This window comes from Rhinatrema bivittatum, chromosome 4 (assembly GCF_901001135.1).
Source record: "Rhinatrema bivittatum chromosome 4, aRhiBiv1.1, whole genome shotgun sequence".
Lineage (NCBI taxonomy): Eukaryota > Metazoa > Chordata > Amphibia > Gymnophiona > Rhinatrematidae > Rhinatrema > Rhinatrema bivittatum.
This window is the reverse complement of record NC_042618.1, coordinates 194,311,314-194,333,678: the sequence shown is the minus strand read 5'-3', so window position 1 is coordinate 194,333,678 and position 22,365 is coordinate 194,311,314. Positions and strand designations below refer to the sequence as shown.

The window sequence follows — 22,365 nt, the reverse complement described above, 5'->3', positions numbered from 1 at the left end:
GGATGAGGAGGGCTTAATGGAATCTTTCCTCTTTTTTCCCCATGCTCACAATAGACAGCACGACACATGCAGCTAGGGACAATATTCGCAAGTCCAACAAAATGTTCCTTGGTTCCTTCTGCAAAAATTGTTTCCTGGGGTGTGCCCCTTTGACACATGGCTTTGGCTCCATGGTTGGTAGCTGTGCACCACAGCACACTAGAATTTCAAAAGGAAGGAGAGCGTCTCTTGATGACCTCAGATGCCATCGATTCCTGACCAGGCAGGAACCCTCAAGCAGCCAAAGATGAAACAGGCAGTGGGTAAGCAGACTACCCTCTTGCAGTAGTCCCTTGAGGTTGACTTATTTAAATTTGGCTAGGGGTATACTCTCCAAATTTCTACAGTCCAAATTGTTCTATCCATGGATGCATTCAACCTGGGGTTGCACCCAGGGCCTATGGACAACTCAGAAAGCTTCATCAGATGCTGGTGATCTCCTTTGTTGGAGTCTGTTAAAGTCACCACATGCAGGTCTGTTGTCACTATAACCCACCTATCCACAGCTGAGGACTCATGGGTAAGGCATTGTAGTGAAGTGAGAAGGTCTTCTTTTGATCTCTCTACCTGTCAGCAGCCTGTTCCTTGCTCTTGTGACAAAAAGCAGAGAACATAAGGACTACAGCATAGCCCAGCTGGGATTCGGCATGGGATCAGGGATTCGTTGCCCAGATCCAAGTGTTGGTGATATAATATCTTCTGGTTGGGGAAGGTGAGAGTTTTTCGCTAAAACCAGAGTATCCAAGATCCTTGGCTTTTCATGAGAAAAGTACCCCCATTCAATACTCCTCCAAATCGCTCTCTGAGAAATGCTTTTGCAGCTTTTCAATGTCAAGGACTGGCCCATTCTTCCCTATCAGATGCCCATGGAATCTGACCATCTTGTATCACAGGTATAGGTATATTAATCCCATCCTAGACATGGGTTTTGTTATAAGGTGCCTGCTAAGGGAAAACTTGGGATGTTTTTCCCTTAGCACCTTACTTCCTTCTCAGCGAAGGGGACATAATGTACTTCCTTTTCCTGAGGAGGTTACTTCTGAGTAGCTGCTTTCTACCCAAACCACCTCTAGAAGTGATTTCATCCATCTGTTTGGGACAGGAAAAAAGATCAGGAAACCTGGTACCAGCATCCAGATGTTTCTTACTCCTGTAGCATCACTTGGAGTTGTGCCTACTAGTGGGGAAAATTTGCATTAGTTCATAGCCGACATTGCAAGACATGCAGGATGCTGCCATGTGGCTAAAGGCAGCACATAGTATTGAAATTTGATTTTCTCTACTAGGAATCCATTCCCTAGAAGCTGGATAGCTTATTTTCACATAGAATAAGCAGCTGAATTAGCCATACTGTATGGGTACGTCCTCCATGCCACTAGGTGGTGGAGCTCTCAAAGTCTAGTAAAGTCTTTTAGCTAGGTGCTCCCACCCTCCTATATCCTGACAGGATTACCTCAGGCTCCTCAGTCAAAATTTTTCCGCTCAATGGGGTGCTTGGAGCTCTCCCTTCTCCTTGCATTTACTTCATAAAAAACAAAATACAAACAACGAATATATCTACATATCAAGATAAGAAAGAAAAGAAGAAGGAAATTAAAAAAAAAAATGCCTCAGATGATTTGCCCTCACGAGTAACAAACATCTCGGGGCACCCCTCCCCCCCCCTTCCAGCCTATTGTTTTTATGCCTCTCGGGGGACCTCACGGTTCACCCGGGGCTGGCACCGAGTGAAGCCCAGGGGAGGAGCGCCAACGCCACAGTCAGTCGACTCATGATTCACCAGCGCGCTGAGCCTTTAATCCCTCCTTCATTGTGGCAGCATTTTGGGGAATCCCCTGTGTCCGGGGACTCTCATCGGGCCATGCGCCCCTCTTTCTTGCTGACCTCCTCAGTAGCCTCTGGGTCCGACTGGGCCGGCACAGAGTCGGGCTTCCGCGGCATCCATGCCACATTCAGGAGGTGAAATGTTCAAACACCAAAGCGTAGAAATGGATGCTGGAGCGCCGCTACGTCTATGCCGGAGCGCCATGGAGTCAATGCGGGCGCTGGAGCACAGAAGCATCGACGCGGACTCCCAAGCGAGACATCGACACAGGCGCTGCCGCTTCGATAGGAGATGCAGTGGCTCGAGTGACGGGACAGCAATGCCGATGGCCCATGGCCTCGCCACCAGCTTGGGCTCACCAGCCCATTTCCAGTAAATAATAAATAAATAAATAAATAAATAAATAATAATAATAAACAAAGTCGCTGCTCAAGACTGAAGGTCGGCCTTGCCAGGACATTGGCGTGAACGCGGAATGCATAGAGCATGCCAGGCCTTGACATGAACACCGGGCACGCCAGTCCATCGGTGCCGGTAATGAGTGCACTGCCACTGTTGTGCCTGCCAACCACCTGCCAACATCACATCAAATGCATCACACCTACAAAATGAGCCCCTCAAACCACACGAAGGCCTACAAGTGGATTTAAAAAAAAATGAAATCAGTGATTTCTACCAACTGCACAGTCCTTCAAGGTCGGTCAAGTGCTATCATGACCCCCAGGAGGAGTCCCTTTCTACGTGAAAGGCTGATCGGCAACCTGGAGTTTTTGTCCAGTTCCTACTGTACCGGTGGGTCCTACCACACCTCCCATTTGACAGTTTGGGGAGACTGCATGAGAAACTTCCCTTCTTACTTCCCAACATTTGACACATTGACTTGCAATATAAATAAAGGATTCGTCTTTATATCCTAACGTTCACCTTCCGCATCACTCCGTGATGGTTGAGCTGGCGATGCAAACGTCTGTAACTCCAAGATCCATTCCAAAACACCGCCGATTATACATAATAAGTCATTAAGGACTTCGCAAACCATTGCCTTTGAAGCGCCTTTCTTTATTTGCAGGCTCCTAAAAAAAAAAAAAAAAAAAACGAGCCTTGCCCCGATACCTTGACCTCTAAGAAAAGTGGAGGCACCTCCTGAACTTCATTTCCAAAGGTGAGGTCTCTTTTTAAGATTTGAAAGATACCTGGGCACCCACCCACCCACCTTCTGTGGTTACGTGCGGGCGCCATGTGAGAAGTTGTTTCACGACAACTAGGCATATTTGCTGTGTCGTCCGGACAATTTCTTCGGAAATCAGTTCACCAATACGGATACAGGGCTTAAGAAACGGTAAACAGCAATCCCTTTCATAACATCTCTTCCACGTCTATCTTTGTCAACACATTAATGATCAACCTCGATCCCTACTGAGGATCAACTTAAAAAAAAAAAAAATTTTTATTACTAAATAAATGACCTTCATGCCATACTCCTGTTGGGGGCCACCTGTCGTGTCACCAAGCTAATCAACAGCATGCACTTCTCAGCGTACTGACGCCTCATCAGTCGCGGCATCCTATGGATCTTCAACCTCCAAGACCCCAGTCGTCTTTTTTTCTTTTTCGAAATCATAAGACTGCCATCATCACCTCTGAGATGAAGTTTATCCACTTCTTTCCCAATCTGACATCACATTGGATCAATGAGTCTTCTCTGTAATCCACTTAACATTTCACAAACATCAGATTCTACAGTACCTCCAGTTTCTAAAGAAAATCGTAATAATAATAAATACAAAATGGCTTCTCTTAAGTCCATTCTTCCGTCCTTCATCCTGGGGACCGCACTGCCTTTGAAACAGGCATAGGCTTGCATCCACCTTTACAAAACCACCGGTGCCGTGGCACATTAACATGGTTCTCGAACCGATAATGCCTTTCATCCTTTGCACCTCTGGACACTTGTCACCTTCGATACCTCTCAGGGAGGGTGCTTTTCCTGGTCGCTTTGACTTCTACAGGAAGACCAAGTGAGTCGCAAGCATTGCTTCACTACCCTCTTTATCTTCAGTTTCGCCTCGGCAGGGTGACCTTCCGTACTTGCCTGAAATTTCCACTAACATTAACGCCCAGTCTTCTGCATTAACCAGACCCTCACTTTGCCCAGGTTCCACCCAAAAAAAACTTCTTGCAAATCACAGTGAGGCAAAGTTTACATACCTTTGATGGTAAATGTGCGCTGGCTTACTACAAAGTTGCACTCTTATCACCCAGTCGACCCTCACAGCTGTTTCTCTCGTCAATCCAGACGCATATAGGCATCCAGTGCCGAAAATAAGTTTATCCACAAAGATATCTAATTATCTCCGTTTCAGCTATATTAGAAAGTCGCACTCTCTGCCACCCTAGGGACACATCATGTCCATGAACTGGCAACCTCGATTGCCTCTCTCTCCATCAAGTGCCTCTTATGGATATCTGTGAAGCGGCAACATGGTCATCGCTACACAGTTTTTCACATCCCACCAGTGTTTACACAATCAGACGGTGGATGATCTTTTTGCGACGGACTATCCTACAGAAGTGCAAAATTCCAAACAAATACAGCCTTCATAGGAACTGTCTGCCACTATTATCGTATTGAGCAAAAAAAAAAAAATTTAAATGACACATACTGGCTGGAGTCCCCAGCTGCTCAATATGTCAGCTGGGGACTCCCATACAGCATGGCTAATTCAGCTGCTTATCTACGTGAAAAGAGCAAGTTTGCTTACCGTAAATGGTGTTTTCCGTAGATAGCAGATGAATTAGCCATGCAGACCCACCCGCCTCCCCGGACAGTTCTAGCATACCTACCTTGCTTTGATACTGACTGAGGAGCTTGAGGTAATCCTGTCAGAATATAGGAGGGTGGGAGCACCTAGCTAAAAGACTTTACTAGACTTTGAGAGCTCTGCCACCTAGTGGCATGGAGGACATACCCATACAGCATGGCTAATTCATTTGCTATCTACGGAAAACACCGTTTACGGTAAGCAAACTTGCTCTTCTCCCACATAAGAAAATTTGTATATTGAATGCCTGCTGTGGAGAGCATAAGCATGTCACCTGACATCCATTCAAAACAGGTCAGGGTAGCCCTTATAGGAATGAAAGTATGCAGTTCTTGGCTGCATAGTCATGGTCAAGAAGTACATTGATCTCTAAATTGTTGGTGATTCCAACCACTCTGTGTCTTGGGCAACATCTGCAACACCCAACTACGAGAGACACACTGTCCTGGTGATTGATTCATTCAAAAGTTATCACAAGTTGTCTTAATTAGGGATATGTCCAACTTTGGTTTGGGGAACTTGTAAAAAGGGCTTCACAGCCAGGTTCTTGGGGTTGCATAGGGGATTTCATCGTCCTCCTTCAGCAAAGGCCAATAAGTGTTAACTTAAAAGTCTTTGATGGTTTGATGATTTGTGCCTCATTCAAACAGACATTAATTCTACCTCATGTGACAAGAGGTGGTCATGTTGAAGAACGGGGCCATTATTTTTACAGTAGGGTTCGAAGCCCTATGCCAGTGGATGAGGAGTCTGTCCTGGTAGTTATACTGAACTGGGGTTTGGAACCTCAGTAGTCCCTGGTCAGAGGTAAAGTCCAGATATTCCACAGGTGCAGTATACCTATGGTTACCTGTATTTTCATCTCTTTAACAAAGAGGTTCCTAACTTTTGTTACAACATATACTTACCGTAGACTACAGTCTGGTTATTTATTTTCAAATTATTCCATCTAGAATTACCTATGTAAATTTGGAAGAATCTAGGAACTAAGTTCCTCCATAGCTCTCTTTGGCTGAGACAGATTCATTAGAAGTTCCCTGGGTAAATGTTGTTTTCTCCAAGTTTTAGCTTTATTATGGACTGAGGGGACCAGTCTGGGAGGCAGAGAGGTGTGTAAGGCTGCACATGCACAGTAGGACATGCTCAAACTTCTAGAAGTTTTGAAGTCAGCTCCAGCTGGGCTTCACCTATTGTCTATCAAAAAACCAATGTTACAGGTAAATAACTTCACTTTATCCACCTTGCACTAAGATGTTTTCATAATAAGTTGGTTCTGTGCACACATCCTATGTTCCTGCCTAAGGTAGTGTTCGACTTGCACCTTAACCAGTCAGTCGTCCTACCAGCATTTTTCCTAGATTGTGTCCATAAAGGTGAACAAGCACTATACATTTGGACTGCAAAAGAGCCATAGCCTTCTGGAGCAGATTAAATCTCATGGATAACCGGGGCGGAGTCCAAGATGCGGCTTGTTGAGAAGCGAGAGAGGGACGCTCCTCTTGAAATTATATTTCCTCGTAAAATAATATTACATATGCCGCATACTAAACGGAAGGCACGGCTCCATGAGAGCCAGGCCTCAGTGGAGACACCTGAATCTCGACAGAGTGTTATTACTACCTTCTTCTCCTCGATGCCGAACCAGCTGGGAGCGAGTGCCGCGTTGGAGAGGGACGTGGAGCGAGCATCCCTCTCTATGGCAGAAGAAATCTCGCTAAGTCCCGGAGCGCCTGAGACGCCGTCCCCACCCCAGCGAAATGGTGAGAAGCGAGAGATAACACCAAAAAGTCCCCCGATGAGCCACAAGCCGGAGAGAGGCTTGAGTATGGCTGCAGCAGGAGGAACTGCTCAGCTAGGAGGTTATATACCACCGTTGCTGAGAGACATCAACCTCTATATACCAACACTGGAAATTGAAAGGGATGCTGAGACTGGTGCTGCAGAAAGGGGTGAGTCAGTACAAGTATTAAAACCCTTTCTTGTAAAACCTGCGGTGATTACGATGGAAGCTTTGTGGGAAGCCATGTGTAAAACCTGCGGTGATTACGATGGAAGCTTTGTGGGAAGCCATGTGTAAAACCTGCGGTGATTACGATGGAAGCTTTGTGGGAAGCCATGTGTAAAACCTGCGGTGATTACGATGGAAGCTTTGTGGGAAGCCATGTGTAAAACCTGCGGTGATTACGATGGAAGCTTTGTGGGAAGCCATGGCTTCCCACAAAGCTTCCATCGTAATCACCGCAGGTTTTACACATGGCTTCCCACAACAGCTGCTTCCCATTGAAGCAGCTGTTGTGAATCTATCAAAAGTTTGTATTGGAGTAAATTCACGAAGTATAGAGAACCAGAAAAGATTGGATGTTCAGGATGATAAACTTCGTGAGATGGGAGAGAAAATGAAAGCTGTTGAAAGTGAATGTCATCATGTATGTCAACAAGAGACTGTACTAAGAAAAAAAGTTGAAAATATTGAAAACACTCTTCGTAGTTTAAATTTAAGGGTTCTTAACTTCCCGGTCATTCCCCAGATGCCTCCAGTTGATTTATTTAAGAAATACTTAACGGACATATTTAATATGCCTTAAGAAGCTTTGCCTTTAATTTTAAAAGCTTATTTCCTTCCTCAAAAGAAACGGGAAGATGGCCAGGAGGCGGGTGAACCCCAGGCACAGATGAATGTCACAGATCTTTTAGAATTATCAACTGAGGATACAATTTCAGTGAGGGCAACTTTACTTGTGTCTTTTGCATTCATTACAGAAAAGAGTACAGTGATGAGATTGTTCTTTCACAAGAGAACTGAAAAATATTATGGCTATACAATTAGGATGCTTCCTGATATCACTCGGTCGACACAGGAAAGAAGGAAAAAGTTTATTGAGATGATGACCGAAACATAGGCTATTTGTTCTAAATTTGTACTTCGGTACCCTTGCAAATATGTTGTAAGACACCTTGATTTGGTCTATGTTTTCTTTGAACCTTCTCAACTTTGTTTTTTTATTGATTCACATTCTAATGCACCTTTAACAGTCCAGAAGGCTTAGTAGGCACCTCATAGCCGCCGTCGTTTCTTTTTTCTGTTTTTTCCTAATATCGGGTAGCTCAAAACCTGTTTAAGTATCCACCCCTTTGAATTCTTATTGTAAAGATAGAGTTCACATTTTATTGTATTTCTGATTGAAGATGATACCTTGAGTTTATTTGCATGTGATACATCTGTTTTTCCTAATCACAAATGTTATTTTGTGTAATTATGTTAAAATGCAATAAAGAGAAAATAAAAAAAAAAATCTCATGGATAGTCCACCCAGCATTTTGTTTCTTTTGACATCAATAAACCTGGAATTGCCTTTACCAAACACACAAAATTGGCTAGCAGATTGCAACTCCTTCTGTTATGCCCAGGCGGGCCAAAGTCTTGGCCATGTCAAGTCTTATTGTGTTATAGCCATGGAGTGTTGATAGCCCATTTGAGATCAGTCTTCATGGAGGAGATCTATAAAGCTGCGATATGAGTTCTCACCACAAATGCACATCGCATTATTGTTTGGACAGCAATTCTTGACATGATAGTGGGGTGTAGAACTCAATTCCAACCCTCCTAGCACCTGCTGTTTTTGTTCCAGGCTGCACCTATAAAAAAAAAGACAGAAAATACAAAAAATGGTGATTAGGTGTAGAACTCAATTCCATCCCTCCTAGCATCTGCTATTTTTGTTCCAGGCTGCACCTATAAAAAAAAAGAAAAGACAGAAAATACAAAAAATGGTTTGTTGCCACTAAAAACAGTCTTTGCCCATTGGCTGTATTTCAGGTTTTCTCTGTTTTCGTTTGGAACAGACTTTAGCTAGGGATTCCCCATGTGCAAGGACTGCCATCCTATTTGTCCATGGAGAAAGCAGAGTTGCTTACCTTTAACAAGTGTTCTTCGAGCACAGCAGGAGTTAGTTCTCCAGGTATAAACTAAATGAGACGGAAGAGGACCTCCACATGGACATGTGGCAGTATGACATGCTTTATATGCACAGCAGGCATGCTCAAAGTTTCTAGAAATTTTGATGTCAAATTTCTGTGCTGGAGGATTTCCCATATCTGAGGAAATGACATGCTGTTGACCCAGTCTGAGAACACCTGTTACAGTTAAGCGACTGCTTTTTCTAGTGTCAGATGTGTTGCTGTATTAGCATGAGTTTGGGTGGTCTAGCAGCTCAGTCTGTGTACTGAAGTGCAAAACATCATTTTTGTGGCTTCTGGAGCACTCTTGTGTGAATATGGACTAAGCCAGTGTTCCATGGTGCTGTATTGATAGAAGTGTTGCTGTTCAGATAGAACCTAAGCCATGATTACAGTGGGGGTTTTTTTTTCAATACTACAGAGATTGCTAAATTCTAACAATGCTTTTTAGGATTTTGATTTGCTTTGGTGCTGAAAAATAAACAGGCCAACTTTGTTATACAGTCCTGCTTGCCTGAAGTTCTTAAGTACTATCCTGTTTAGCTAAAGAGAGAGGTGAATTTTAACTGTTTTGATACTATACTTAAATTCACTTTTTTTTATTAACTCCCTCCTCGTATAAAGTGAGTTATGTTCCAAAATGTGTGTACAAGGCAATACTAAATTTATTAATCTGAGGCATGTTTGCAGAGTAGTGCTGGGATGCCACAGATTTATGCATTTGCTCTGAATGGTAGAAGTACATACAATATATTTTCTGACTAGTTGTCTTTTTCTAATCTTGGTCAGCAGGTTAAGTATTGACCCTCTCTTCTCTTCTCTCCACAGTGTTTATTTACTCCATGCCTGGGTACAAGTGTAGCATTAAGGAGCGCATGCTGTACTCCAGCTGTAAAAACAGACTCCTTGACAGCGTGGAACAAGACTTCCAGTTAGAGATTGCAAAGAAGGTATAGTGCACTCTCAAGCCGATGCAACACAGAGTGCTGCGGCTAGCACACTGGTTAACCCGCAGTTGGACATGTGTTTTGGACGTGCATCCATCTCCCCTTATGCAATAAAAGATTAGCATGTCCAAACCAGCGCATAGCTAATAGCGCTAATCACATGTTAATTCATGTTGATGAAAGATATTAGCTATTACCCAGTTTTGTAAAAAATAAATGTGGGCCTAACATGCAAATTTTTAGTCTCAAAAATTAACGCCAATCCCGGAGCAGGCATTAAGCCTTGAGGAGCCCCTAAAGTTAACAGAAAATACTGCTTTTCTGTAGTTCCTTCGACTTAATATCATGGCAATGTTAAGTCGAAGGAACCAAAAAAAGTAGTAAGATTTAAAAAAAAAAAAAAAAAAAAGAAAATCTTGCCAGAGGTCATGTTAGGAAAACAGACACTCTATTAATGAGCGCCCATTTTCCTAACCTGTGCACAGCCACTTCTGATGGGCACCCGATGCCAAGGAGGCGCTAGGGATGCACATTTTCCCCTAGCACCTCCTTTTTAATGCAGCGGCTTATTTGCCTACTCCATCGTGCGCCCAGGAGAGGTAGATGGGCACACATTTAGAAAGTGGGTGCTCAATATGAGCACCTGTTTTTCGCACGCTGATATTGCATCGGCCACTCTGTGTACTCCTTATGTCTTCTATTATGTGAATGGGAATTGTCCCTACCAAGAACCCAGTCAGAAAGGCAGAATGAATATGTCTATTATATAAATGGTAAGGATTTGTAGGTTTGTCTGGAGGTCCCATCATTTATGATGCTAGAAAAATTTTTTATGAATCTTGTCTAGAGTTATTGACCCTTGAATGTGATACCTAATACTTGGAGAAAGGGACAAAGAGCAGGGAGACATGAGGATGAGGGGTGGGCAGGAGAGAGTGGACAGGAAAAAGGGAAGAGGTAGGCCCATGGAAGGATGAGGAAGAAATTGAGCAAGGCAGTAGGAGGAGAAAGACAGAGAGCATATTATGTTGGGAGGAATGGAAAAAGATGGGGGAAGAAAGTATAACAGAAATGGTAAGACTGAAACAGAATCAAGACAAAAACAACAGGAGTGACAGGAAGCCAAAGGAGACCCAAGAATGTGTGATTATAAAGATATGGGAAACTGAGGATTTCTGATAGACAGGAGAAGAGAGACTGAGAAACCGCAACAGAGGAAAATAAGAGCGCATAAAGAGAAGTAAAAGAAAGAGAGCAATTAAAGGAGGGACAGAGATGAGAATGAATTTTGTTCAAGGATTTTCTCTGTCGACAGGCACGAATTAGCCATAACACATGGGTGATGTTATCCAATAGTGCCAAACAGGGCTGGTGCAAGGGGATAAGGTGCTCTAGGCACCTTCTGCCTTGCCCCCCCCCCCCCCCCCCCCCGTCGTGCCACCATCCCCCGGTTTCTGCCCCTACTCCTACCTTGTTCTTGATCGCGCCCGCAGATTATGTGGTTTTCTGATCCACGAGCAGGTTGGGCGCTGCTCACGGCCCACCGAATCTCCACTCCTCTTTGCTGCTGCTCGTGGCTCTACATGGCTCGCGCCCCCTAATGGTCAGTCGGTACCCTAGGCCCAGGCCTAGTTCGCCTAGTGCTTCCACCGGCCCTGGTGCCAACACGCACCCAGCTCTTGGAGTTCAGTAAAGACTTCACTGAGCATGTGTGGGAATTCCCATGTTTGCACACTGCCTTGTGAGCCCCTCAGTTTTTCTTCATTCACGTTTCTGCATAGATGTGTCCCAGTCTCTCTATCAAAAAAAGTTTGGTTTTTGGCCTTGGTGCTGTTTTACTGCCATATTGCTGCTTCTTTTTTCTATTGCTGCCTTGGTATATCCTCAGACAGAATGTTTAAGTTCTAAAAAAAAAAGAAAAAAACAAAGTAAAAGAGTATTTTAATATGGGATAAGCCAGAGAGCAAGAAGACTGTAGTAGGCAGCTTCAAGGCCTGCATCTGTGGATGCTGGATAACCATCATGGATATGCAGTCAGCCTGCTACCATTGCCTGGGCTTGGACCATGACAACTTCAGCTGTTACAGCTGTGGTCTGGTGTCCTCCAGGTCATAGAAACACTTTGCCTGAAAGATAGAGGCACCTAAAGAAGGCACTGTTGCATAGGAGCCTGAAGCTTTGGTACGAAGCTGAGCAGTGGATGTTCTTCTCATCAGGAGCGAGACATTGTTAGATTCCAAGCTTCTGGCACAGGAAATAGAGATGGGAAACTTCCATATGTTGTTCCCTTAATCACGAAAAAGCTCTACTCCCCCCACCTGTGGCACCACTTCTTTGAACCATCTATTGTCAGGTTGAGCATGCATGGAGGCCTTTGTCACCAGGTGAAGTGCTGATAAAAGCATCTAATTAATGTGAGGGACCCCCTTCAGGGCATCACCCTCATAGCCAAAGAAAAAAATCAGCTCTGAAGGACTATCACTGCTAGTACTACAAGGGGGACAACTCCAATCGTCAAGGCCCACAAACAGGCCAGGTTTTCAGGATATCCCCTTGAATATGTTTGAGATATATTTGCATGCACTGCCTCCATTGGTTGTAAATAGATCTCATGCATATTCATGGTGGATATCCTGAAAACCTGACCTGTTTGTGGTTCCCAAGGACCGGAGTTTGCCACCTATGTATAACTAATACTTAACACTTCTAAAGCGCTACTCAGCGTAGGGCTGGCCCATCATCGACAACAAGACAATAGATAGCCTCGGTCTCATCAATGCAGTCCCATCATCCTTCATAGCACAGAAGGATCCCATGGTTCTGAGTCATTTATTTAACCTGGGCCTGTGGCTGATCAGGGCACAAACCATGTCATCAGCATGAAACTCGTATTCTAGGGCTTACGCTCCAAAATGTCGGAGCAGAGAAATTCAGCACATAAGCCCAAGGTACTATTGGACAAGAGTATTTAATGCAGTCTGTGCAGAGTACCTCAGAGCCAGCAGCTACCACAGTGCCAAGTTCCTTCTCTGCTTTACCAGCAGCTCTCAGTAAGGATATTTGTCCTCCAACTCTAGCACAGAGTATCTCCTAGCCAATTCTTCACTAGCTATAGGATCTAGTGAAGAATTTATTTGCCTCCTTAAACCCCATATATCAGAGAGGGAATTTAGAATCTCTCCTGACCAAGATGGGGTAAACTTTCATTTATAGCAAGGTCTCTCAAAGTCCCACACCAGTGTGTACCTCTCCTCAAGCGCTTCCAGCATTGGGAGTAAGTCTTCACCATGAGGTGATTGATTCTTTTGGAAGGGGAAGAAGGAGGATCAGTTTATTCCAAGTTCCTACTGGACGTTCCCACCTTGTACTAGCAGAGATGTCATTGGTTGCCATAATCATACTCTGATTGTGGCTCAGTATCTCCCCATGGCCGGGGAGGAGGAGGAGGATTCCACAAAGATTCCTTCAAGACTCCCTGCTAAACTTCCCTCCGCATACATCTCCTCCAGTGGATCTCTGCTGTCCATCAGTATCAGGAAGGAAAAGGACCCGAGAATAGATATCTTCAGGCTTCTTCAATTCTTTTAATCTCCAGCGGATTCTGTGGCTCTCCCAGTTTACAAACTCCTCAGGGATCTGCAGATGAGGATGTGGCAGAAGCCAACAACATGCCTCCCAGTGAGCCAGAAGCTAGACCTAAAGTACGGTGTCTAAGCCTCAACAGGATTTGGGTTGATCCAACTACTACATAACTCTATGGTGGTGGAGTCTGCATTGAAACATGCTAAACACACTTGTGATCAATCTAACACACTTTCTGGAAAGGCTGAAAAAGTGTTGGATGTATTTGGGAGGAAAAATGGTCTTCCTAGGATACATGCTGTGTGCCCAGATTGTGGCACACTATCGCTACATGGTGTGGTATTTGCATGAATGAGTGAAAAAGCTAAAGTCTTTGACAGAATCATCAGATCCAGAACAAGTAGACTATTGAACAGTTGAGTATATGGAGGAATATGAGAAGCATTATGAAGCTTTAATACTGTGGCCAGGACTTCGGCCATTGAGATAGGAGCCAGAAAGCTCATGTGGTTGCAAGCATATGACCTACGAGAGGATGTGCATGATTGTCTTGCGGATGTGACCTGTACAGAGGACAGTTTATTTGGTTACAGATGTCAAGAGATGGTGGCTCTGATTAAGGAGCATCAATTTACCTTACAGTTGTCATTAGCCACAGCAAGGAATAAACTGTCCAAAGCCAGTATTTTTCCTACAAGCATAAATTCTTCCAAAGATATACCTTCTGCTTTTTTTGGCTTCATTGAGCTCCTCTCACATTACAGCAGCTACAGCTGGCTGCTCGAAGGAAAGGTATCAGCCAAACGCAGCCTAATCCCAGGAACAGTTTTGGATGATTTTGAGACCCCCCTCTCCACATCCTCAGGTCAGGGAGCATGGGTTCGGTCCTCTCTACTGGCATGGCTCTGTGTCGCCAAGGACCGGGTCCTGAAAATTGTGGAGTATGGCTGCCACTTATGCTTCTTTCATCTTCCTGTGTCCTTATCCTCCTTGACCTATCTGCTCCTTTTGACACTGTTGATCAACACCTACTCTTTGATACCCTGTCCTCCCTTGGATTTCAGGACTCTGTCCTATCTTGGTTCTCTTCTTACGTCTCCCTTCACACATTTAGCATTTCCTTTGGTGGTTCCACCTCTACTATCATTTTACTATAAATTGATGTACCCTTGGGATTTTGTCCTGGGCTCTCTTCTCTTCTCCTTATATACTAACTCCCTATTCTGATTTCCTCTCATGGCTTTCAATACCATTTTTATGCTGATGAGTCCCAGATTTACCTTTCTACACCAGAAATTTCACCAGAAATCCAGTCCTGGATATCGACCTGCTTATCTGACATTGCTGCCTGAATGTCCCACCACCATCTTAAAAACATGGCCAAGACAGAGCTCCTTAGCTCACCTTCCCTTTTACTACTTTTTCTATTTTTGTGGATAACACTGTCATCCTCCTAATCTCCTCAGCCTGTAAACTAGAAGTCCTCTTCAACTCCTCTCTTTCTGTCTTCTCTATGCATATCCAAAATTCTGCTAAAACATGCTATGTCTTTCTCTGTATAAGACCCAATAGAAATAGCAGGAAACAAAAATAAAAAAATAATAAGACGTGCTGCTATATAGGAGAATTCTGAATATGATCAAGTGTGTACCTTCATACGTAGCTGCAAAAATGTAGCTATCGTGTCTGTAAGCCTATTACTCTAAGGCTTTAAAAATCATTAGGTACTTTGATCATTGTTGGTAATTTTTGCCACACCGATGGTGTTTACAGATGCAGATTTTTTGCCACTCGAATAGTGTTTACAAATGTTGACATTGACTTATTTACTTGCACTTACTTTTCCACATGAGATGGTAAAAGGGTTTTCATATGTCACGATATACCACTTATCTTGTACTGTCCAATGAACTCAGACGGATGTGATTGAACTCTGGCGAAAATTATATGGCCCCTACTAGGCATGCCCAGCATGGCACTAACCCTGCGGCCAGCAGGGGTCTCCCTTCAGTCTTCTTTTTTTCTGCGCAGCAGTAGCCTCGCGGTAAAGGAATTTTCCTCACAGAATTGCTAAAAGTTAATTTGCCCCACAGGGGTCCTTCCTTTAACTTTTTTCAGACCGCGGTACTCCGGTAGGCTTTTACCCATTTTCCGTCGATTACCGTCTCGTTTGGCCCGCACGGCCTACTGGCCATCGACCGTACCATGGCTCGATTTTTTTCCATGGCCATGGCGTCGGGGTTCCGTCAGTGCCCGGACTGTAATCGCACCATGTCCATCACAGACCCTCATAAAGTCTGTGTTATGTGTCTAGGACACGAGCACGATGTCTTGACCTGCACCAAATGTGCCCTGATGACACCAAAAGGTCGCAAGGCCAGAATGGAGAAGATGGAACTTCTCTTCCATGCTCAAACCCTGACTCCGTCCATTGCATCGACGTCGTCTGAACCGGCACCGTCAACTTCGCGTCAGCATCGACCACCAACCGATGACAGTCTGGCATCGACAACATCTCGGCTTTCGACACCCTCTACTTCCCCCTCAGGACTGAGGGGACCGTAGAGACAAACATCGCCATCGACACTGTAAGTCTCGGGCCATCGAGGGAGCGAAATCATTGACCTCGCCATCGTCCGAGCCGCTGTTGAGGAAACCCTGTCCAGAAAAGGCAACGACCTTTTCGGCGACCGGGTCACCAAGGCAACCCTCACCCAACAGGGGATCGGAATACGCGACTCCGCCTTTAATGGTGGTCCCTCGGGCTATGCCTCTGCCTCCGTCTTCTGTGCCGGAGCTTCTTGCTCCAGGTCTCCGAGAAGAACTGGACCGGATGGTTCAGGAGGCCATCGACGAGGCCATCAACAAGGTGATGCAACGACTCCAGGTTCCTCCAGCACCGACACCGGTACTGATTGCGGAACCGTCCACCGACCCGATTCTGGCAGCGTTGGCACTGCTGCTCTCCAGGATGGAAGCGCTCATTGCCGCTTTTCCACTGTTGGACCCCGGGTTTCCAATGGCTCCGGTGCCCTCCCCGCTTACATTGTCATCTGGAGGAGAAACACCGTTCTGCATCCCTCCATCGGGAGTTCTGCCCCAGCCATCGATGCCGATACGTCCCTCACCACCGATCCCACCATCTGTGCCGATACGTCTGTTGGTGCCACTGAGCCATCCATCGATGCCCTCGATGCCTGCGCCGGTGCCTTTGTTGCCTTCATCGGTGCCTCCCATAATTCCTCTCATTCTTTCGAAGCCTCGACCAGGACCTTCAGGTATCCAACCACCTCATCCCCCTCTAGTTCCTAGAGGGACAGGTGCTGATCCCTACGACACCTGGACTGAAGATTCTTCACCAGACACCAATGATTTGCTTTCTCCACCTTCACCCACTGAAAGCAGGAAGCGTTCTCCTCCAGAGGACCTCTCCTTTATAAATTTTGTGAAGGAAATGTCTGAATTGGTTCCCTTCCAATTGCAGACTGAACAGGATGACAGACACCGATTGATGGAGTTGCTCCAATTCTTGGATGCTCCCAAGGAAATAACCTCCATACCTATCCACCAGGTTCTTCAGGATCTTCTCAAGAAGAACTGGGAACATCCTGGCTCCATTGCTCCAGTGCATAGAAAAGCTGACTCAACCTATTTGGTGTAGTCAGCTCCAGGTTTTCAGAAAACTCAATTGGATCACCAATCTGTAGTTGTTGAATCTGCACAAAAAAGAGCAAAGAGATCAAAGCCTCACACTTTTCCCCCTGGTAAGGAACAGAAGTTTCCAGATGCCATTGGCCACCGAGTATTTCAAAGCTCAATGCTCATCTCCTGGATTGCAGCTTATCAGCTCTATATGACCCAATATAATAGGGTCATTTTTAAGCAGATAGAAGATTTGACAGATACCCTGCCTCAACAATTCCAAGATCAGCTTCAAACACTAGTAAACAAGGGTTTTGAAGCAGGCAAGCATGAGATCAGATCATCCTATGATATCTTTGATACTGCTACCAGAGTATCTGCAGCAGCTATTTCGGCAAGGAGATGGGCCTGGCTCAAGTCTTCCAACCTTCGCCCTGAGATACAAGACTGGTTATCTGACCTACCCTGTGTAGGAGATAAACTATTTGGAGAACAGATTAAACGGACAGTGGCGGAATTTAAGGACCATCATGAGACTCTCAGACAGCTCTCTCTTATACGTTCTGACTACTCTTCAAAACAGCCCTTCCGAAAGGAAGAAGTCCTTCTTCCGGCCGAAGAAGTCCTACCCGCCACCAACCAGATCCCGTGCCACGAGACCTTTTCAAAAGGCCCAGTCTCGTCAGACAAAAGCCGCAAGCAGCTCCTCAACCAGGTCCTGCTTCAGGTTTTTTACTTCCACCTAGAGAGCAGCAGCCAGCCACCATTGCCTCACATACCAATGGGAGGCAGACTGTGCCATTTCAACAGCATGTGGCACTCAATTACCTCAGACCAATGGGTACTGGTGATAATTGCCCAGGGTTACCATTTGAACTTTCTCTCCATGCCACCGGACTCTCCACCTCTGCCGACGTGGAGAACATCCGATCACTCCATCCTTCTGGATCAGGAGGCCTCCCTCCTTCTCCAATCCAAGGCAATAGAACCCGTGCCCTACTCTCAGCACGGCCTAGGGTTCTATTCCCGGTACTTTCTAATTCTCAAAAAATCGGGAGGTGTTCGTCCTATTCTGGACCTACGGGCCCTCAACAAGCACCTCCAGCGGGAGAAATTCAAGATGGTAACCTTAGGCTCGCTTCTTCCTCTCCTACAAAGAGGAGACTGGCTCTGCTCTCTAGACCTCCAGGACACATACACTCATATTGTAATAACTCCATCTCATCGCAAATTCCTAAGGTTCTAAGTAGGCCCAAAGCACTATCGGTATTGAGTGCTTCCATTCGGCCTAGCCTCTGCGCCACGAGTCTTCACCAAATGCCTCGTAGTGGTTGCAGCCTTCCTAAGAACTCAGGGTGTTTACGTCTACCCTTATCTAGATGATTGGTTAGTCAGGGCTCCCACTCAGCAAGCTGCTCTGGTGTCCCTCAGTCTAACCTTACACACTCTAATTTCATTAGGATTTCTCGTCAACTACGACAAATCCTCTTTAGTCCCATCTCAAATCTTATCATTCATTGGGGGCAGACTTGGACACCTTGCAGGCAAAGGCTTTTCTGCCTCGACAACGAGCTCTCACTCTCATGTCTCGGGCACACCAGCTACAGTCTCCGCACTCCGCGACTGCACGCCACTTTCTCATCCTCCTGGGACACATGGCGTCCTCAGTTCAGGTCACACTAATGGCCCGTTTGGCCATGAGAGTCATGCAGTGGACTCTAAGGTCTCAATGGACTCAAAGCATTCAGCCCCTGTCGACCATTGTCCACGTAACCGACTCACTCCGTCAGTCTCTTGCCTAGTGGAAAAATCAGATCAATCTCCAAGGCTTACCCTTTCAGGCTCCAGACCCTCAAATAACTATCACCACCGACGCCTCCAACCTCGGCTGGGTAGCCCATGTGCCCAATCTGCAGACACAAGGATCTTGGTCTCCAGAGGAAGCCAAACACCAAATAAATTCCTGGAGCTTCAAGCAATAAGATACACTCTCAGGGCATTTCAGGATCACCTCTCAAATCAAGTTATCCTGATCCAAACGGACAACCAGGTGGCCATGTGGTACATCAACAAACAGGGAGGCACAAGCTCCTTTCTTCTGTGTCAGGAAGCTGCACAGATATGGGCGGAAGCTCTCTCCCATTCGATGTACCTCAGGGCCACCTGGTTACCGGGAGTGGACAATGTGTTGGCAGACAAGCTGAGTCGCATCTTTCAACCGCACGAGTGGTGTCTCAACCCCTCGGTACCGAACTCCATCTTCTAACAATGGGGCTTTCTTCAGATAGACCTCTTTGCGTCTCCTCAAAACCGCAAAGTAGAGAACTTCTGCTCTCTCATTCGCAGCACATACTCTCAGCCCAGAGATGCATTCTCCCTCTCGTGGACAACCGGTCTGCTCTGTGCATTCCCTCCACTTCCTCTTCTCTCGAAGGCTCTCGTGAAGTTACGTCAGGACAAGGGAACCATGATCCTGATAGCACCTCACTGGCCACGCAAAGTGTGGTTTCCAACACTGCAGGATCTCTCCATTCACAGGCACATTCCCTTGGGAAAGGACCCGCTTCTGATCACTCAAAACGACGGGTGCCTCCGCCATCCAATCTTCAAGCCTTGTCCCTGACGGCATGGATGTTGAAAGGTTAATCCTTCAGCCACTTAACTTTTCTGAACCAGTTTCCTGTGTCTTGATTGCTTCACAGAAGCCTTCCATGAGAAAAGCTTACTCTTACAAATGGAAAAGGTTCACGTCATGGTGCTCTTCTCAGTCCCTTGACCCCTTTTCCTGTCCAATCACAAAGTTTTTGGACTATCTCTCGCATTTATCAGAGTCAGGTCTAAAGACTTCTTCCATCAGAATGCATGTCAGTGCGGTAGCCGCCTTCCATAAAGGTGTCAGGGATGTTCCTATATCAGTACAACCCCTTGTAAAACGTTTTTTGAAGGGCTTGCTTCACCTCAAGCCTCCACTGCGTCCTCCAGCCCCTTCTTGGGAACTTAACCTGGTTTTGGGTCAGCTCATGAAACGACCATTCGAGCCTCTTCACTCTTGTGAACTTCGATATCTCACATGGAAAATGATTTTCCTTTTGGCAATCACTTCAGCTCGCAGAGTTAGTGAATTACAGGCCCTAGTTACCTATTCACCTTACACTAAACTTCTGTAGGACCGGGCAGTACTCCGCACTCACCCTAAATTCTTACCCAAGGTAGTTTCAGATTTTCATCTAAATCAATCTATCATACTACCTACCTTTTTTCCCAGGCCCCATTCCAATCCAGGAGAGCAGGCTCTGCATACCCTTGACTGTAAACGGGCTCTAGCATTCTACCTAGACTGTACAGCTGCCCACAGGAAGAGCACTCAATTGTTCGTCTCTTTCCATCCTAACAAATTAGGGCAGCCTGTGGGTAAGCAGACTATCTCCTCCTGGTTGGCGGACTGCATATCCTTTTGCTATCAGCAAGCGGGAATTCCATTTCAAGACCGTGTCAAAGCACACTCTGTGAGGGCCATGGCGACTTCAGTAGCACACCTACAATCAGTGCCGCTTCCTGACATTTGCAGGGCTACCACCTGGAGTTCTCTCCATACCTTTTCAGCCCACTATTGCTTGGACAAAGCCAGAAGACAAGACTCCATCTTCGGCCAGTCTGTCCTTCGTAACCTGTTTACAATGTGATGTACCAATACCCTTCCGCCTGCCTGGTAGGGTTCAGGCTGCCCTCTTCCAATTCCATCCCACTTGTTGTGCCTGTTGCACGCCTTTGGGTACATTTGGTGCATGCTCGGACATCCTCAGCTCGGTACTCACCCATATGTGAGGACTACCATCCTGTTTGACCTGTGAGAAAGCAAATGTTGCTTACCTGTAACAGGTGTTCTCACAGGAAAGCAGGATGTTAGTCCTCACAAAACCCGCCCACCACCCCGCGGTGTTGGGTTCGTAACGTTTTATTATTTTATTTTTCGGCACTGCCTGTAGCTTTTACATAAGACTGAAGGGGGACCCCTGCTGGCTGCAGGGTTAGTGCCATGCTGGGCATGCCCAGTAGGGGCCAGTCAAAGTTCTGGAAACTTTGACAAAAGTGTTCCGTGATTGGGCTCCATCCTGTGATGTCACCCATATGTGAGAACTAATATCCTGCTGTCCTGTGAGAACTCCTGTTACAGGTAAGCAACATTTGCTTTTTGCCAGGAAACCTTCAAGCAGAAGATCCTATAGTTTGAAATAGAAGAGGTTCTTGACTTGGTGTAGGACCATCCAGCTAGATACCTTTTCTTGTGACCCAAGGGACTTGCTTTAATATCTATTTTACCTCTCGTCCTCAGCATCTCTTAAAGTATCACCAGGAGGTGGAAGGGGCTCCAATCTCTCTCCACCTTTTGGTATCAAAATTCATGAAAGGACTGTGGCATTCCAAAGCTCCTGTCAGTAAACCTTGGGACCTCATTGTAGTCCAAGCTCAACTCATGAAACCTCCTTTCAGACCTCTCAAATCAGCAGACTTAACACTTCCCAAGTGAGAAACTTGTTTCTTGTGCCTATCACTTTGATACAAAGAATAAGAACTGCAGTCTCTGGTTTCATACTCAGCATACCTTCATTTTTTTTCACAATAGTGTGGCTCTATGAACTCACCCCAAATTCTTTCTGAAAGTGGTATCTGCATTTCACATTTAAGTTATTGTGCTACTGTCATTCTTTTAAAGACCACTTATGCACAAAGAATGGGCTTTTCATTCCTTGGACTGTAAGAGAGCCATGGGATATTATTGAAAGAGGACTCAGCATCACCTTCAAGCTTCTCAACTGTTCAACTTTGATCCCAATATATTGGGAAGGGAAGTTGCCCAACAAATTCTGTCCATTTGGCCAGCAGACTGTATAATGTATTGTTACATGCTGGCTGGCTTACAGATTAGTCTGTAAAGACTCATAGAGGCCGATGTAATATGAAACGTTAAGCCTACCACAGGTTTTTTCCATGTTTGAGTGTGGGTTTCTTGGTGCTAAAATAGCCCTGTAATGTAATAAGGGCTTTTGTGCCGAAAAAGCAGCACTAAAACGCCTATACAAAGTTCCTCCCCTGATTGCACCCATGTTGTATTGACACAGTGTATATAAAAAATGCATTTGAATTGTTTTAATCACTCTGCACACCCTTAACCCCCCCTTATTGTCTTCAACCCACCTTCCCCTAATATGTGGCTGTCTCTTATAATGTTGAAATGTAATTTCTTATTCTTAATACCTCAAAACGTTTATCTGTTCTTTGTAAACCGATGTGATGTGCAAAAGAACGTCAGTATAAAAAAGCAATAAATAAATAAAAGACCATGACAAGCTTAGTGCAGACTTGCAGGGCGATAGCCTAATTAGCTATTCCCGTGCAATGCAAGGAGGTGTGTTAGCGGGGAAGCCACCTAGCATGTTTCTTACTATTGTAGGAAATGTAATACTTGCTCAAAGGCAATCATTAAACTTCCCACGGCTGGCCTGCCAATTCCCTCCTCCCTCCCCAAGTTGCCAAACCCCCTTCTAAGTTC

The 22,365-nt window shown here is 45.5% G+C and overlaps 1 protein-coding gene across 2 annotated transcripts in view; it reads left to right on the top strand.

The window, feature by feature from the left end:
• Positions 1-22,365, top strand: part of TWF2 (twinfilin actin binding protein 2) — a 242,955-nt gene that overhangs the window by 206,907 nt on the left and 13,683 nt on the right. For both annotated transcript variants that reach the window (XM_029599479.1, XM_029599480.1), the window contains one exon: positions 9,472-9,593. In XM_029599479.1, coding sequence (XP_029455339.1) covers positions 9,472-9,593 — 122 coding nt within the window. The remainder of the gene's footprint in view (positions 1-9,471; positions 9,594-22,365) is intronic.